At 44.0% G+C, this 17,809-nt stretch overlaps 1 protein-coding gene across 1 annotated transcript; it reads left to right on the top strand.

Annotated features, from left to right (window-relative positions):
• Nucleotides 1–675: 675 nt before the first annotated feature.
• On the top strand, nt 676–11,561 carry LOC138515477 (uncharacterized). Its single transcript, XM_069630303.1, has 6 exons — nt 676–718; nt 4,876–4,945; nt 6,815–6,856; nt 7,650–7,691; nt 9,610–9,876; nt 11,376–11,561. The coding sequence occupies exons 2-5, from the start codon at nt 4,892–4,894 to the stop codon at nt 9,862–9,864; spliced, it is 393 nt and encodes a 130-aa protein (XP_069486404.1). The 5' UTR covers nt 676–718; nt 4,876–4,891; the 3' UTR covers nt 9,865–9,876; nt 11,376–11,561.
• Nucleotides 11,562–17,809: the final 6,248 nt, after the last annotated feature.

Here is a 17,809-nt window from a genome sequence, read left to right as displayed (position 1 = left end):
CCCTGATTCATGGAGCAGGACAAAGTGTATTTTGAGAGTGCAAAGTGACGTTGCACTGCAAAAATACACTTTATTCTGCTCCATGAATCAGGGTGTTTGTAGGCAGTGCAAAGTCAAGTTGCGCCAGTGAAAAGTCACTTTGCACCATGCAGGCTCCATTGAGCATGACTTTTATTGTAATAGCCAGTGCAGAAGGACTACATTTATGTTCTGTGCCCCCCTCATTTCACACCCTGCAATAGTCTCCAAATCATGTGATGGTCAAGGCAGTGCATATGTAAGATTCACTGTGGACAGGAAAGGTGGGGCTTTAGTAACTGACAAAACAAAGAGCAGCCTGTCTCTTCGATACTGAACGGGGGTGGTACCTATCTCTAGAACAATTATACAATTACAGAACAAATCAGAGCTAATGCTAAACAAGTGTCTGGTGCTGTGATGCTTTGAACAAAGTCTCCCGACTTGCTCAATATTTCAAAGAAAAGCCACAGCTTCTTGCGAAGTTATTTGTGTTTAGGGACTGTTGACAGGGGAACACATCCGAGAGTTAAGTGGGGAGGGTTTCTTACACCCACGGTCCCATTGTGCACTCATTTGTGTTAATCCCTGAAACAAGACACAATTTCAAAGAACACTATAAATGCAATGCATGCTCTGCTTTCAAACATCAGTTCGGCAACACAGGCAACAGGATCATTCACGTCACTACTCGAGGAAGGTAAGTGGCTGTGTTAGTGCAGCGCATCTCATGCCGTGGAAATGTGCACGATTAATAGATCACAAACTTGTTTGTTTCCAATTAATCATTAACCCCTTTGTATTGACATTACATTAAATAATTTGTGTGTTCTATAACATTATTAAATATAATGGCATGAATTGGGGCGCTTTCCACCGACTGTATGATAACATTTGGTTTCATTTGAACTTGGAACAAAATAATATGAAAACCTATGTTTTATTGATTTCAGGAAAGACACATTTGGACTGATTTGCAAAGCGTTTTTCGAAGGGAAAATCCCATTGCAAAATGCTTTATAAAATAGGCCAATGGTGTTGTCTTGGTAATTGTGCAGATCATCCTGAATCTAAATATTCAGGAAGCCAATGGGGCAAGGCGACACGTGGAAGCAGCCTGTTGGTGAATAGATTATTGTCTACATTCTACAATGTGTATATCCTACGGTGGTGCTGCTCTCTAGAATTAACTGATTCATTTACCAAGAACCCCAACATATCTTAGGCTAGAAGATTGTATGAAAGAAACATCGGATAAGATAATTACGTTATTTGATCTAGGTATCCCATAATCCCACACGTTCAAATGTGAAGATAGCAATTTAACTAGTGGGGAGATGTTTGGATACACCTTTGTTGTCAGTGTCATGTCCTCCATTCATTGCTGGTCTTCAATTGCCAATGATCCAGCCCTGGAAACAATGGTGTTCATGGAATGGACCTGGGTGTGAGGTGAATAGGCTGTGCATTCTTACCAAATCTATTTTGCAGTTTGAGTTACAAAAACAGTATTTTGTCAACGTTGCCCACAAAACAATAACATGTAAGGGTCATAGGTTGAATGAATGTACATTTTGTAGCAGAATATAACTCAATGGGTGTTAATGTACAATTGAGTGGAAAACCTCGATAAGCTCCTGGGCTTTGGACATATTCAAGAATCTTAATTCAAACAAAGAGATGACTACATGTCTCTCGTATGGCTATGATGAAGGTCTTCCTAACAGCATTCAGGTTCATTTGGAGAGGAGAGGTTGACATTGGTGAGTTATATTTTTGAGTCCCGAATATGGACTGGCTTTCTTGATAATGGGTTTGAAGGAAAGTCATGGCTCCACAAGGACAAGAAATGATGTGATCCGTGAGGTCATGTCTAGGAAGCATGATCATTGGCAGATGGGGTTGGGGATGGCTGGCCTGTGGTTATTCCTATAGTTGGAACTTTCAGCAGCTACAATGTTTTGGAGACATTTAAGCATAGCTACAACATCAACTGTCAGTCTTGAACTATGTGAGGAAGTTCACTTACATCTTTATTGTGGAGCATCGCTCCAACATTTCGAAGGATTGGGTGTAGTCGGCACTTTGAAAACCAGAGAGGCATTAGCCACGATTTACCTCTCCAATTGCTGCCCTATAGTTGTTAAGCAGCAGTGGGGAGAGGAAAGAGACTTACGGTATGAGGTAGGTTGTTTTTTGGGTTCCAGGTTCTATTTGTTTGTTTGTTTTACTTATAAAGCACTCCTCACCCGTAGGTATCTGGGAGAATTACAAGAATATGCAATTTCTTGGTTACAATATAAAATACAAAGCAATATAATAACGAAGTATACATGAGTAAAGACAGTGCAATATAGTGCAAGGGTATATATAGTTTAAAGTACAAACAAATGGAATGTGTGACAGAACCAGGAGAGGTGTAAGAGGAGTTCTAACAGGGCGGGAGGTCATTGGATATCAGCCAGAGTTTGAGGTGTTTCCTAAATTTCAGGAAGGATTGGTCAGATCTTAAAGAGGCGGTGGGGTAGGGAGTTCCACAATTGGGTGGCCATGACTGGAAAGCTGCTGCCACCTGCTTTCTTCAATCTGAACCTAGGGACTCCAAGGCAGCCTGAGTTGGAAGATCTGGTAGTTTGGGCAGAGTTGTGCCTGAAGAATTTTGCAGAAAGGTCCTGAGGGGCTGCTTTATTAAGGCATTTGTGCGTAACAGAGGCTGTTTTGAGGGTAATTCTGTCCTTGATGGATAACCAGTAGTTGTTTGGTCTGAGCATGGAGATGTGCTGTCTTCTAGGGACCCTAAGGGCTGTCCTGAGAGCATTGTTTTTTAAGATCTGTAGTTTGTTAATGATATCTTTGTTGGCTCCGATGTAAAGTGCATTGAAGTAGTCGATTTTACAGAGAATAAGGGCTCAAGCCAATGTAATGCAACTATCTACAGAGAGAAATGTTTTGCAGGTGTGGATCAGCTTGCAGGTGTAAGGTGTCGCTGAGGCTGTGGCACTGGCTTGTTTGCATAAATTCAGGGCGGGCTCTCAGTGGAAACCCAAGGTGTTAACCTCTTTAGCCAACTTGATGTTATTGCCATCAATGTTGAAGGCAAGGTAAGGTTACATGATTTCATCTGGTTATGGCGAAAGGCTAGAAGAAGTAATTCAGTCTTCTCATCATTCAGGCAAAGACCATGTGTGGCCACCCATGCCTGAATGATGAGATAGTAGCCGGTCAGAGGTATGAGTATCTGGGTGTCATCAGCATAGTTAGTGTAGGTGACACCCAGATAGTCTAAGTCATTGAATAATGGTTTGGTAAATGCATTATAAATGGTGGGCAACACACAGGACCATTGCAGGACTCCACAGGTTGTGGGAATGGGATCAGCTACAGTCCTGGATGTGAAAACTCTCATGGATCTGTTGTTTAGGAAAATTTGGCAGGTTGGTCATTCAGGTCACTGAGACCTAGATTGAAATCACTTAGAATGAGGATTTGGAGGAAGGTTTGTTATTAGAACGAAGTAGAGTAATGATGTGTTCTTCAAAGGAGCCTATAGGTCCTGGGGGTCTGTAGATCAAATGCATTGTTATAGTCTGTGAATTATTGAGGGGAAGCTTGACTGACATCATTTCACATGAGGTAGGGGGAGGGTGAGGAGCTATTCTGAGTCCTATGTTTGTCTTGGCGATAAAGGCAATTCCTCTGCCTTTGAAGGATTCTGTCAGATTTTAGTATTGTGTAATTGTCAGGAGTAGCAATGAAGAGAGCGGGACCTGCAGAAGCGTGCACCCAGGTCTCAGTTATTGCTATGAAGTCCAATTTCTTGTCCATAATTAGATCGGCAATGTCTGCAGCATGAGCCACCATGAATCTGGTGTTTATTAGTTACAAACTATTACAAAGATTATTTTATGAAGTTTGTGAGAAACGAGCTGCACCATTTCAACACTAGACCACCTTGTCCTAGTCAAAGTAAGTTTGTCTAACTGGAAACCAGGAATGGAGAAATTGAATAACCATCAGAATACTGGCAGATCATAGAGAGACTTAGTTGAATACCATCAGTTTTCATGTTGAAGAATCAGGACTAAATATAAGGTGGTCTGTTAGTGTACAAAGCATAGCTAGGAGAGTGATCCATAACATCCCTTGCTGTGTTCACTTCTGTTGTTTCACGGCACTGCACTTCTCACTGGCATTGGGAATACGCCTGGGTGTGCTGAGGATTCTGAACACCGACCTCAGCAGAGTCATTACCAGACTGCCCAGGACTCAGCCACAGAATATCAGCAGCACTCTAGCATACATTTTCTTCTCATTTTTTATATATTGTTTTTTTTTGTGACATATGAAACAAATGCCATTCAGATTTTTGCCCACACACCTAAATGGAATTCATTGTGATAATATGGCTCACTTGAAGCGTATTAGTGGATTTTCGATTATCGATTCTTTACCAGTTATCAAAAAAGTGAATCCAAATAATTTTACTGGTACTAAAAGCTGAATGATTGTAGTCTTTCACATTTTGAAAGTTTATTGATCTTAGAAATAAGGTATACATAATCTTAATATTGGCCCTCTTGTGACATTTTGGTTGAAAGGGCTATTCTTGGAATTTGCAAATGGTAAAAAGGAACAGTTGATCATGCTATTCACCTGGACGTCATGTGAAGAATTTTACAAACTGCGGCCCCTGAGCTCTGTTCATCAATTCATTGCTTCACAGCACCTTTCCCTAATTATATATCAGTAAAAAAAAAATATTCAGTGAGCCCACACGTTTTTAAATGTCAGGGAAATGTGCAGTAAATTAAAAAGCCCACATAAGTGTTTCATTTTTATTTATTTATTTACTTTCAGAGGCAGCTGATACACAATGAGGACTCTACTTGTGGTGGCCTGCTTTATGGCGGTAGCTATTTGCATAGTGGTAAGTGGCAGAATCAGTGGGGTAAAGTTAGACAGCGTTAGACTTGCTGCAAGTGGGCAAACAACTTAAGTAGTTCACAATTAATCCTGATCTCATCAGAATCCCCCATATCATAATGTGGCTTATTCCATTGTGTTTTCTTATGTATAAACCTTACGAAAATTGTACTAATGCAAGTGACCAAAGTTTCAGTCCATTGTTTCCAACATAATAAAAGTGAATAGAGATTCATTGTTTACAATAATTGCAATGCTAGTGATGAAGACGGACGCGTGTAGCATGTCCCCAGGATAAGGGCAAAGGCCCCCCTCATCCCTCCCCTGGCCACCCTGCCTTCACTTATCCCCTTCTCTGTCTCCTGTGTATATTCTGATGATGGTTTCTGCCTCCATCGCTAAGGGTTCTCCAAAGTTAGGAGATTCATTGTATATGTGTGTGCTGTGGTGTCACTTGAAAAGTGAGAACTGCAGTCTCTCCTTTTCGGCCCTTACTCTGCATGTGTCTTCCATCATTCTGATCGCTCAGTTGGATCTCAGACTAGTGGACATCTTTACGGCGCTCTCATGCCGCTATCATCCATCTTGCATTCAGCCCGGTGTTACCATGGTACTCCATGGTACGCCGCTGCCTGCTCACCCTGAAACACTCGTGACCCTTCCTCACTCACCTCAGGCCTTCTGTTCTTGTTTCCCTCTTCATATTCTGTTCCCTTTATTTATGCCAAAAGGTACCACTAAATGGGCCTGATTCTTGGATTTTTGTGCAAAGTGACTTTGCAATGCAAAAATACACATTGAGCTGCTCCATGAATCAGGGTGTTTGTTGGCAGTGCAAGTCACTTTGAACCATTGAAAAGTAACTTTGCACCGTGCAAAGAATTCCATGAATCAGGCTCTATGAGTGCCTAGTGGCTGAGTGAGTGAGTGAATAGTCAGTCAGTCAGTTGATCAGCTAGCCAGTCTCTGTCAGTGACAACCAGTCAGTGAGATCCATTCTGAGCAAAGACTGCCCACCAAATGTCCCCTTAGTGCTGGCCATCACTACAGAGGAGACCCAGAGCAAATGACGAGCCAGAGAAGAGCCTCCAAGGGGCTTGCATTGCTGCCTTTTTAGTAGGAGTGTGTTCCACTGTTTCAGCAATCTTTTGGGATAGCCAAGAACTCCAAAGCAGCAGATATTAATCCGCTCTAGTGACAGAATAGTGACGCTCATCAAATGCAAGAATTCAGGGTTTAGCCCCTGAAGAAATAGCATGAAAGGCCATACTTGCATACTGCAGATTATTTCAGGTGCATTTAGTGGGCGGTTTCAAGTGAAATTGACTGACAGTTCTTTTATTAGTAGAAGGAAGATGTATGAAAGACATTTAATGCCTCACAAATAGGGGGAATGATCTTTTTTTTTAAATGGCAAGTGAACGTGACTTTTAATGTTTTATTTTTGTAGGATATAGTTTTCTAACACCTATCTGCAAGCACAGAAGAAGGCCGTATTGTGCAGTTCACAACATACTTGTATTATCCATCAAACAGGGCTTTTATGTTATGCAGAATAAAAGTATGTAAACCAGCTGGCGAGTGGGCTTCTCTTCCACGGGGGTCCCAGCGTGCAGGCAGCCGAAAGCTCTGACATTTGCAATACGCCAGACCTTTGCATGCAATGGGTCTGGCGATATGGATTGTATTTTGCAATTCTCAATTCAACTGTTAGAATCATATATAACTATGGATAGAGATGACGCATCCTGCTAATGGCGAAGTTACATCAATGTATACAGAATAGGATGGGAATAGGAATTGTGAATGTTTGTATGTGTCCTTTTCATGTAATTCTGAAGGCTTCTTCTTGTGTCCCCGGCATTATTTGCAGATCTCTGCAGAGAATGAACAGGAAGATGCAAGTGCTGGCAGCGTAAGTGACCCTCTCCTTCTCAATGAACTCCTTTTTCTTGCATTCATCAATAATAGTTTTATCCATTTTATTTTAACGTTAAGTCAGTTAATCATTTCACACATTTATTTTTCCTACTAATGCAACTTTCAATGCAAATTAAAAAAAGCGATCCATGGGATCATTTCATAAATGGTGACTAATCTGTCTGGCAAATAAATTAAAAAGACATAGGGCTTCATTACGACCCTGGCGGTCCGGAAATAACGGTGGCGGTAAACCCGCCGCCACCGTTGTTTCCGGACCGCCTGATCCCGACCCCTGCAGGCGGGAGGTGATGTTCCCGCCAGGTTTGACCTGGCGGGTTTAACACCTCCCGCATGCAGGCGGACGAGGAAACACCGGCAGCATTACGAGATGGGGGAAGGGGGATTTACACCATTCCGCCTCCGTGATTCCCGAAAAACCGGGGTTGTAATGCCCCGGTAATTCCGGGAATCACGGAGGCGGAATGGTAATACGAGTCCGGCGGTAACCAGGCGGTTTTACCGCCGCGGTTACCGCCAGACTCGTAATGAGGCCCATACTAATTATGCAATTCTAAACACATCAACATTTTTAGAAACAACCATATTACAGAATTTCTGTTCAGTAATATTAAGAGAAGAGGCAAATGTCCTGGATCAGGATTCAACCCATTTGATTGGACTACAGAGGAAGCAGGATCAGGAAATGCATGTAGTTGTAATCTTTGATTTGCCTTCTTCCTTCTCATTCTTTAGTGTTCTTCCTTTGTTCCTTGTGATACTTACAGGCTTCCGTAGCAAAGCAGAGGGAGGATCGAAGTGCTTCTGACGTAAGTGCAAATCACCTTTCTAAATGGTTACGTGTTTCTTGTTCTTCTCAGGAATGTGTATGGCCTTTCGTTATTCATTTGACATCAATTGCTCACAAATCAAAATCTTTTGTTTAACTTTTTCTCAGACAACTATCAATGCCGGGTTTACCTTCTACGGGAGATAGATATTGACATATTTAGAACCAGTACACCATTCAAAAGAAATGTATTTGAGAATTATGTAGGAAAATGAGGTACTGTTATAAAAAAAATGAACTAAACTGAGTGGGAGAATTGTGAGGCTGTCCCTACAAAGTATTTGTAAAAAGCCAATAGGGGAAAATAAAGTATTACTAAATATAGAGAGTCCCCAAAACAGTAATGAACACAACAGAAGGAATCTGCAGCAAGCCTCTGCCTCCCTGTTTATTCTTCTTTTGGTTGTCTTGCTAGAACCATCTTTTGTCTGTTACCATTAGATTGTGCTCCACACCATGCCCACCGCCTTTCCCAACCGACCACCAAGGCCTTTGGTTAACAGAGGGGAAACTATCACTTTGCCCTGTTCTGCCCAATACCACTCACTACCTCACATGCCATGAAAAGGGTCTACAAATGAGGAAAAGACCCTGCACTGTCTTCCAGCCTCAATCCTTTTTTATTCGCTCAGCATTTCCTTCCCCTGCACCCAAACACCCATGTCCCTCCTCCACTACACTACATCACAGCCGCCCGAGCAACGTCAGCAAATGAGGGAAAGCCCCATCTTGTCTTCCATCCTCCCTCTTCTTTGTTGTCTCTGCATTTCCCTCCCCTGCACCCAAACACACATTTCTCTACTCCATTACACTACATCACAGCCCCAGGCCAGAGGTGTTGCTAGATGGGGTTGGAGGAAGGGCTGAGGGGGCTATAGCCCCAGGCCTTTTGGTATTAGCCTCGGATAGAAGCCCAGGAGCAACAACCACAAAGGCTAGCTAGCTCCGAGTCCTGACAGTCCTGACATTTGCACAGCCCCAGATCTTTTCCAGACCTAGCAACACACGCCCCCCCCAAGCCGCATCCGCAAAAGAGGGAATGCTGCATGTGGTCTTCCTTCCTCAACCTTCTCTCTTCTCTCTGCATTTCCTTCAAATGCACCCAAACACCCATGTCTCTCCTCCATTACACCAGTCATGTGAATCTCTTCCAATCCTGCTCCTCCTCATATTGCAACCCCAAGACCCCGCAGGCCAAGCAATAAACGGCAATGATGCAAAACAATCTACCTTCGTTCAAAATTCATATTTTAAAAGAATATACTTTTTTTTTCTAACTTTGCAAATAATTATAAGGTTTGCGGACATCCCTTGGAAACGGTAGTCAATTTACGAGTTTCTATGAACTTTTTTTTTCTTATTTTTAACTTTTAAAATGGCAAAACATTTTTCTGAAATTGCTAAGTGCCATGGATCTTAGAGCGCGTACACCTGTGCTTCCAACCCCTCGGCATAGGAGACTGTCCCCGTGTTTCATCTCCCTTATAAATCTCTTATTTACCTTTGCAAAGCGCCCTGCTGCTTTCTCGCTAGATTTGCACTACAGCAAAACCACACATGCACACATGAATAGAACATAAGTAGGGTTTTACATAACCTACATGCCTGCCTCTAGTCTATTAGCAAAATCAATTAATACTCTTTCCGGTGTGTTCACTAGCTGTCTTTGCAAAACCTTTTCATGCCCCTGAGGGCATCCATCTTAGATATGGAAATGAAAGATAATCAGTGTACAAAATAAGCAGCCATTTGAATTTCTATAATTCGGATACCCTGAGTCTACATGCAGACATAGAAGAGTGATAGAAAACCATCGACCTGTGTGGTTTGTAGCTTTATTGTAATCCATTGTCAGACTGTTTCAATTCATTTGTGAATGACTTTTTTTTTTCTTGCAGTCAAATGAAAGCAGGGGATACGCAAAGCGAAAGTATAATCGTAAAGATCGTCATCATTGTTTCCATTCAACTACTCCAACCACCACTACTCCAACCACCACTACGCCAACCACCACTACTCCAACCACCACTACTCCAACCACCACTACTCCAACCACCACTACGCCAACCACCACTACTCCAACCACCACTACTCCAACCACAACTACTCCAACCACCACTATTCCCACTACACCCTCTACAGCTCAAGGCTAATAATGGAATCAGGTATGCAATGCAGTCCAGATCATGTGTGTAGTATGCCAAATGCTTAAGAGAAATGTTTCTTCTCCTGTCCCCTCAAGTTACCGCATTGTGTACCTCTGACTAGCTGACTGCCTAGAAGTCCTTAAAAGGTGGACCATAGGCTTGAGATACAGGGTGTCCCAAGTCTATCTTTTATGTGTTAGCTTCCCCAGATAACACATGGTCACATGATATAGAAACGCCATTTGATGATGCCAAAGTGTTTAGCAACACTTCAGACAGAGACCATAAAATGGGCAAGCCCTCCTCTAAGTCTACAGTAAGTCTAGAAATTCCATTAGTCATTCTTTGCGAACAGTATTATAATAGCAATTCGGATGCACAGTTGTTGTCATCCAGTTCAGTTTAAAAATGCCTCTTCGTCAATCCAAGAGTCTCCTGTATGACAAGTATGGTTTGGAGCTAAGCACCCAGCCACGGCTCTCCCGAGGGCCCTTTGGGCTTCTCTCCCCCTCCAGTTTGTGATCTCGGAAGTGGCACTCCATCACAGCGCACGCACACACACACACACTTTCAGTCTGACAATGCCAGCACCTCTTCTATGGCATTTTCTTCCGTATGAATCCTTATAAACGCATATGGATGTGTTCACATGTAGCCTCGACTCTCAAGTCCTCCAGTACAGTACACCAGGAGCGCAGCTGCCCCCAATGGAGGCCATGCCACATTGACTGTTGAGATGAATGAACATGGACACGTGTCAGCGTTCCTAAGGTGGATGACCTGCACGTTCCAGCCGCTCATGGCTACCACACGCTGTAGTCACTCAAGCATTTGCCGATATAACTTTTGCAAAGTTCTGGATCGCAATATCTGGAACACATTGATGCAGGTTGAGCAGTAGATTGGAAGTCTTGATTTAATGTCTTCTCGTGTTAATATGGAGGAAGCATCAAAGGGCTCTTCGGTTCTTTCAGCGTTTGGAAATCTCCATCTACTGAACAAAAACGATTGCTTCATGTAGACAATGTACCTATTCCACATTGGTAACCATGAGGCAAAACCAGTGTAATAATGCAGTATAAGGTACGTTAACTGAAGTGTGTCTGGCAGGTGCTTGCCCAAATTGAAGTTCTTAAGGAGATGCAGGTGATACAGAGCTGACCAATTGCGAGTGCTCTAAGGTGCCTGATGCGCAGAGACCCTCCAGCTGCACCTTCTCATGTGGACTATGACTGTCCATCTGGGCAGGACTGAGACAATGATAATTGGGCAGCACAAGGATATCCCAGAAGCATGATCTGCAATGGGTCCCTCGACCTGAACTTAGTATTTGCCATTGGGAGCTTTGCCAACATTTACCACAACTGAGATCAAACACCAAGTTAGAGATGTGGGTTCTGCCCAGCATTTGAGTGCTGTTAGTGTAGGCAACGTAGTACAATGAATTAAATGTACTAAATATAATTCCACATGCATACATTTTGCTTACTATTTATTTTCTTTCTATTTTCTTCTAGAGCCAAAAGTAAAAGAGGACTCCTGGACCTGCACCACGAGAAGGGAAGAGAAGGGAAAAGAAGCCAGAGTCTGCTTCAGTGCAGCTTCCAGTGCCTTGCACATTATCAAGCAACAGTGCACACAATCAAGCTCCTGTGCATTAATGATGCTTTTTCTGTCAATAAACACATTTTGCAGGCATCATGCAGATTTGTCAATTGCTTTTTATTATGTTAAAAATATTGGCTTGTACTCTTAAGAAAAAGGGACATGTTATTTCTACAACAGCTTCATCGTCTATTATCAGTGTGGGCACTGACTTTGCAATGAGAGCTTATGATTAGTAAAAACAGAAACATTATGACCTTCGGAATGAACATACAAAAATAAGATAACCTGCAGTCTTCCTCCAGAAAGTAAGCTCTATATTGGTGTTTGAGCCATGAACACCCTCTGCACCTTCCGCTGGGTGCTGCAGACACGAGGCCTGTTGCCATGCTGGATCCTCATGCACGGTGGTGCATGCCACGCGGCATCCCTTATCATCCTCTGGAGCAGTAGGATTTCTGGTGCCGCACTGAGCGCAATTAGAGCAAAGATTTAATGCACAAGTGAGATGTGGGTAACACACACCTCAGATATAGGTAGAACACAACAGAGATGTTGCTGTTCACATGTGCTACTCACGCAGACTATTTCGGGATGAATAGCACTACTGTGGGCCAACAAACACATATACACTATTCATAAATGTAAACGTCAGACCTAATTATACTGAGACTGAAGAGCTCACTGTTGTGATCCTAATGAGGTGCCACAAAAGGGAAAATTGCAAGAGAGAAAGGGCTCGAGGGCCATTATTGCCTGGAGGTCGAGAGAGTGAGCAATTACCGAGGAGGAAGGTGCAAAGATGAAGGAACACAGGAAGAACAACCTCATGGGCACAGGACAGAACCACAATCCATCTGGACAGGTCCATTTCTCAACTGTCTCAACCATAGCAGACCAAAGCGAGAATGTCTGCATCGGAATTGAACATGTAGAACACTTTGTGTTAAGCTCTCTTTGCTGATAAAGCCTCAAAGTAATTACTCCGAGGAGGACAAGGGGGACCAGGCACTCCCATTTGGCTAATTTGTTAGAAAGTGGAAAGGGTTCCAATATGGACTGTCCTTTGATGCAGACGCGGAGTGATGAATGGTGCTGCTAAGAAACGGGTCGACTTCAAACATTTTGGAAAGTCCTGTGCATGTCACTTCTACTGCCCAGATGCTTCCTCTGATGCATGTGTGCACTCAAGGAACTACACTCCCAGGCCCACCCTGGTAATGCCAGGTTTACAGGCAAGAGGGTGGTGAGGGCAACCTGCACTTTACATCCCACCTGCTTCCTACGATTGCCTGTGAATTAGTAAATACCTATAGCTGGACACCCAAAGCCTAATGTTAATGTCTACTTTTAACAACGCAATGTAGGCAATGTGCTGTTGTTTAAACCATTGAGAACCTCTCCTGCTTTATTTTTTACATTTAATAGAATCGTGGCACCAGCGGGTAAAGTACTTTAATTGGCCCGCTACTGTTCAACATGGTCCAATGGGAAGAATGATTCAAACCCTGATTTCTTTACTGTCCCATTCACCACTCCTGGTATTTTGTAACCTACAATCATGGCATCTTGAACGGGCCATCGGATGCATGTTGGACCTTATTGATATAATGCCCAATTTAATTAGTTGAGCACACCTATACCTTCAGAAATACTAAGATTTAAAGCATCCATTAATGGTGAGCCAGTTGAGTGACATTTCTGCTTATTGAATTGTCCATGGTCTGCATACAAGTAAAACAACTGTTCTCACCACTGGAGATCGGGACAGTGTTCAATTTCCCTGAAATCCCTTCTTTGAATGGTCACTCCCGATCCTTCGCTTGCCAAATTAACAGTCCCTCATATTTCCAATCGTAGCACTGCTTCTTTTTTCAATCTTCCAGTGCACTACACAAGTTCATTTTATTACAGAATGAAAGGAACAGAACAATTAGAAGAAGCAAACAAAAAAAAACTTGTATGAGCAATTCTAAGAGAGGCTCTTCTGAAGAAGCGCAGGTGGATGTCACAGTGGGGAAGGCATTGTCCCAAATCATCCTCACCCTCTGCAAACATGTGTATAAACAACAAGACCGAGCCGTTAAGGTTTAGTCACCTTACCTGGGCCTGCAGTGGCATGGGTGATGAGTCTGTGGCATCAGCCTGTGTGGGTGGGTCCACCATAGATCTATTGCCATTATGACATCTGTTTCTTGGGGAGTCACAAGCTTTACTTTGCCCCATCTCTCTCGACTTTTGCCTCCTGTTTGGGTGGCTGATTGATGGGAGGCGGGGTACCAGAGTTGAAGAGCGAATGTGCATGGTATTAGCACTAGGAAAATATTGCCCTATTTTTAAAAACCATGTGGACATATTAGAAACTATTGCATCAAGACAAGTGAAGTTTGGCAGGTTATTGGAAATATTGAAGCAGCCAAAGTGGGAGAAGGCCATGGCAGAGGTAACATGCATTTATGTAGGTAATACTCAAGAGGGGTAGGCTGCATCTGAGGACATTGGCTTGGACGTGAAACGTCTTGAATAGGAGAATAAAGATTGAGGTGGCTGTCAAAGTTCTCTTCAAGGTTGTTCATGTCAGGTGAGGACAGGTGGGGGAGTGCTTAAGGACGAAGGCAAAGGTAAACAACAAATACTTCAGTGCATTAAGCCAGAGGACATGTCAGATGCAGCATAGCCTTATTCAATATGAACCAAATAATTAAAGTTAACACTTCCGTATCCTTCTCCCACCTTAAGGGTTGTGGAAAACTCCTCTTTGGCCTAGTTTAGAATCTTTAAAATGTCAAAAATAAAGCAGCTAGACCGGTTCTTGGACCAAAACAGTTATCACATAACACCTCCCTTGATAGCCTTCTATTGGATGCCTCTAGATATGCACTTCAAGTTCAAGGCTCTCTGCCTCATCTACAGAACCATCGTAACACTGACCCAATCCAAAACAGGTGCAAGATGAAGTAGAACATTCCCCACAGGATCCTGAGGTCATCTGGATCAATGACGGTTGTCCGTAAGACTCTGGATCCTCCCAGCCTCTGGAGCATCCGCCCTCATTTCATTAGATGTTGGGCAAACCGCCTCCTATTGCAGACAAATCTCAAAAGCTCACCTCTTCAGAGTAGCATTCCTTTAGGAGATTGGTTATTCCTTCCCATTAACACACTATCGGCCTCATTATTAGGATGCTGGTCTTGAAACAATGGTGCTGGTAGTTCCGTACCACCACCTTTTTCCAGACCGGTATAGTCGGGGCTGCGATGCCAGTAACACTGACACTGCAAGTGACCCACTGCATCCTGCAACACCGTGGCCGGTATCTGCGGAGTGCCATGGCAGCCGTGCCTACCATACCGCCATGGCGTTACTAAGTGTACATTACGAGCAGCACAGACACGCAATTACTGGCATGAACATGCCGGTATCAACATGAAATCAATGCCGGAAACACTGGGACCGCGGACCTGGAGTTAAGTAGAATCACGTGTGTAAAAATATCCCACAGGTGGAAAAAATCATCTCAGGTACCACAAATCAGCAGTGCTACAGCACAAAAGGAACACACCCACACTCTGCACCCCTTGCAAGACCGCAATGCTAGCAGTAGCAGAAGCTGTACTGGAGCTGGAGGCCATGCCTGCAGGACTGTTACTTGATGAGGCAGGGAGGTAGAGGATGCATCGTAGGCGCTTGAGGAGAAAGAGGGCCATCATGGTCCAGCAAAACCCCATTGTTCAGCTGGTTGCACTGCGCAGACAGCCTCCAATCCCTCTGTCGGGGGGAAATTCTGCCGGGGTCGGCCGGGCCGTCCGCAGACCTCCGGGCAGGGAGGCCCCAACTCCTCCCGTATATCCCAAAAGAGATAGAGTATGAAACACACGCAAGAAGCAAGGTGACTCTGCTGTTTATTAGACAAAACGGCAGGGATGGGTCAAGGAGCGTACGCGTCCGTCCTGACACACACACAATCGTGGGGCTCGCAGGCCCTTTTTACCTTAGTATGACGCGCTACTTGCGTCACTTGGAAAGTTTAGCAAAAAACCTATCTCCACTCTGGATTGGTTACTCGAGTGGTAGGGTTAGTATAGCATACATATAGAGAACGATGTTAGTGGTTGAGGGTTAGTCAGGTGGTATACCTGGGCTGTCCCTTCAATTTGATACATGAAAGTTGTTACATGAAGACCTCTGAGGATTGGTCAATGTTAATGGCGTCAGTGATAGGAGCCCCATGTTCTGATTGGTCCGCTCGCGAGCCTCCCAGTCTGGGACTATCGCTGTTCCCAGCTCGCGGTGCACCTGTAATTTGCAACAATGTTTTACTACGGGTAGGTGTAAACAATGTGAGGATTTATTTATATGTTGGGAGGTCGACTACTCCCACTGCTGCAGATGTCCAATGAGTCTTTTAATTGTATCTGCCTGTGTCTTGAAACGCGGGATTCAGGCGTCTCCTTCCTCCTGGGCTTGGCATCTTGTCAGGTTTGGCTTTGTCACGTGAGGTGGGACCGTGTTTGAGGCAAAATTCAACACAATTAATATTGTTTTTCCTACTGTGTGCCTGGTTTATCTTGCAGGTGCGACCTTGGCGTTGGCTTGCAGCGTGCGAGATTGCAACATCGTGCCCTTGGCGGTGTGCTTTTGCCGGGCTCATTTTGCAGGGTCAGCAACCCAGTTCTTGCTCATTCAATGTTCATGGAAGCTTTTGTTTGCGGCCTACTTGGGCCTGGTGCATAGGTGGAACCGTTTGATGCAGAGCGCTTTAGGTTACGGTATCACATTGCTCTATCCTCAGTATCGTGTCTCTGTTATATTCTTCATTATGGTACATGGTTCTTAGAAGAAGCGTGAGCAAGCCTTTTTAGATAAGTTCATGATGCATCTTGCGTTTCTGCATTTTGAGAGCCTATGTGGAAAATAATAAAGATGCATGTCCGTGAGTATGTCTGTCACCTACGTCATAGCACTGAGTATATTCTTCGTGTGGATTGGTGTGGGAGTGTCCGGTGTGCATGTTTGCACAGGTGTGCTGACCGTTGGCTAGGTCGTCATGGCATCTCTAACGACGTGTAGGTTTAGTCGAGTTGATCCGTGCCGCAGGTGTCGGCATGGACAGGGCGGGGTGCTGGGCAGGTAGATGGGCACATCTGTATGTTCCTGTACCAGGGTATTTGGTCGTCTGGTAGATAGGCAAACTCCTCTTGTGGCGGGTGTCTAGGCCGTGATCCTCTAGGCCAAGCGCGAGAGGGGAAGGGCGGGAGCCTGTTCTTCCATTCTCCCACTTCAGTCCCCCCTCTGGTCGACTTGTCGACCACAAACATATCCTTTTCTTTATCTCCTCTTACTCTCCATATTTTAGTTATTCCTCCCAAATGTCCATAGTGGTTAACATGGTCTTCAAATGACCAATACATATATTCACAGGTTCCTCCAGGAGTGCAGTATACCCATTTCCCTATGTAGCTCCTTGGGTTTCTTGGGTTTTCGAGCTTCACAGATGGTGGGTCCAGGTGGTTGGTGATGATCTGGTTGCGCAACTTCTCTCTCTCTTTTATGATTGTGCCTGTGTGTTGGCCGTCATCTGTTGGCATCAAGAGGTGTATACCAACCATTTCGATCATCTCGTCTGTGGTGCGTGCCTTCCGGGCCTTCCAAAATCTTATTATGATCAGTGTAGCTCCAGCCAAAATAGTACATCCAACTATAATCTTCAGTCCATCTGACAGCCAAGATGGCATCCATGACCATAATATTGAAAACCAGCTCTCATCCTTTTTCACACCTTTACTTTCATCCATCATTTTTGAGTGCATCTGGGCCAATTGTGATACAGCTTCCGTGAGTGTACCATTGTCAGCATCATTAGCAGGAATGAATGTGCAGCATGATTGTCCTATCTTTGCACAAACTCCTCCTTCCATTGCTGTGAGGAGGTCCAGTACATATCTGTTCTGTAGTGCAACCATTCTTACTGCTCGCAATTCCTCTTTTATTGCGTTGAATCCATTTACTGTAGAGTTAATTGTCATCATTAGTTCCCACCTAGTTATCTGGAGCCATTTTGCGTTTGCGTAGGCCTGCAGTCCAGGATGTATTATTGAGGAGAAGAACATAGCTGCTCTGCTGAATAATCTGTGTTCCGGCGGAATTGAGGTGAGTGCTGTTTCCGACCTTCCCCACAGGTAATTTCCTGTCAGAGGTTCTCCTTGTCTTTTCCTTCTGTTGAGGACAGTGTAGTTGCCGTTGCGTCGGTTCTCTGGCCCTTTCCGAGGCTGTGCAGATCTCCTCTTCCTTTTGTTCCCTTCATCCATCTTGGGGAAATTCGCCATATTCACATGCTTCTGGGGTA

Source organism: Ambystoma mexicanum, chromosome 6q (genome assembly GCF_040938575.1).
Source record: "Ambystoma mexicanum isolate Mex_15411 chromosome 6q, UKY_AmexF1_1, whole genome shotgun sequence".
NCBI lineage: Eukaryota > Metazoa > Chordata > Amphibia > Caudata > Ambystomatidae > Ambystoma > Ambystoma mexicanum.
This window is presented reverse-complemented; position numbering and strand designations above follow the sequence as displayed.

What these genes read in the sequence shown, in the direction of transcription:
- LOC138515477 (XM_069630303.1), top strand. Translation starts at nt 4,892, where the DNA reads ATGAGGACTCTACTTGTGGTGGCCTGCTTTATGGCGGTAGCTATTTGC. An exon ending in CGGTAGCTATTTGCATAGTG is followed by an intron (nt 4,946 to 6,814) that starts GTAAGTGGCAGA and finishes CATTATTTGCAG; the next exon opens with ATCTCTGCAGAGAATGAACA. An exon ending in AGGATCGAAGTGCTTCTGAC is followed by an intron (nt 7,692 to 9,609) that starts GTAAGTGCAAAT and finishes TTTTTCTTGCAG; the next exon opens with TCAAATGAAAGCAGGGGATA.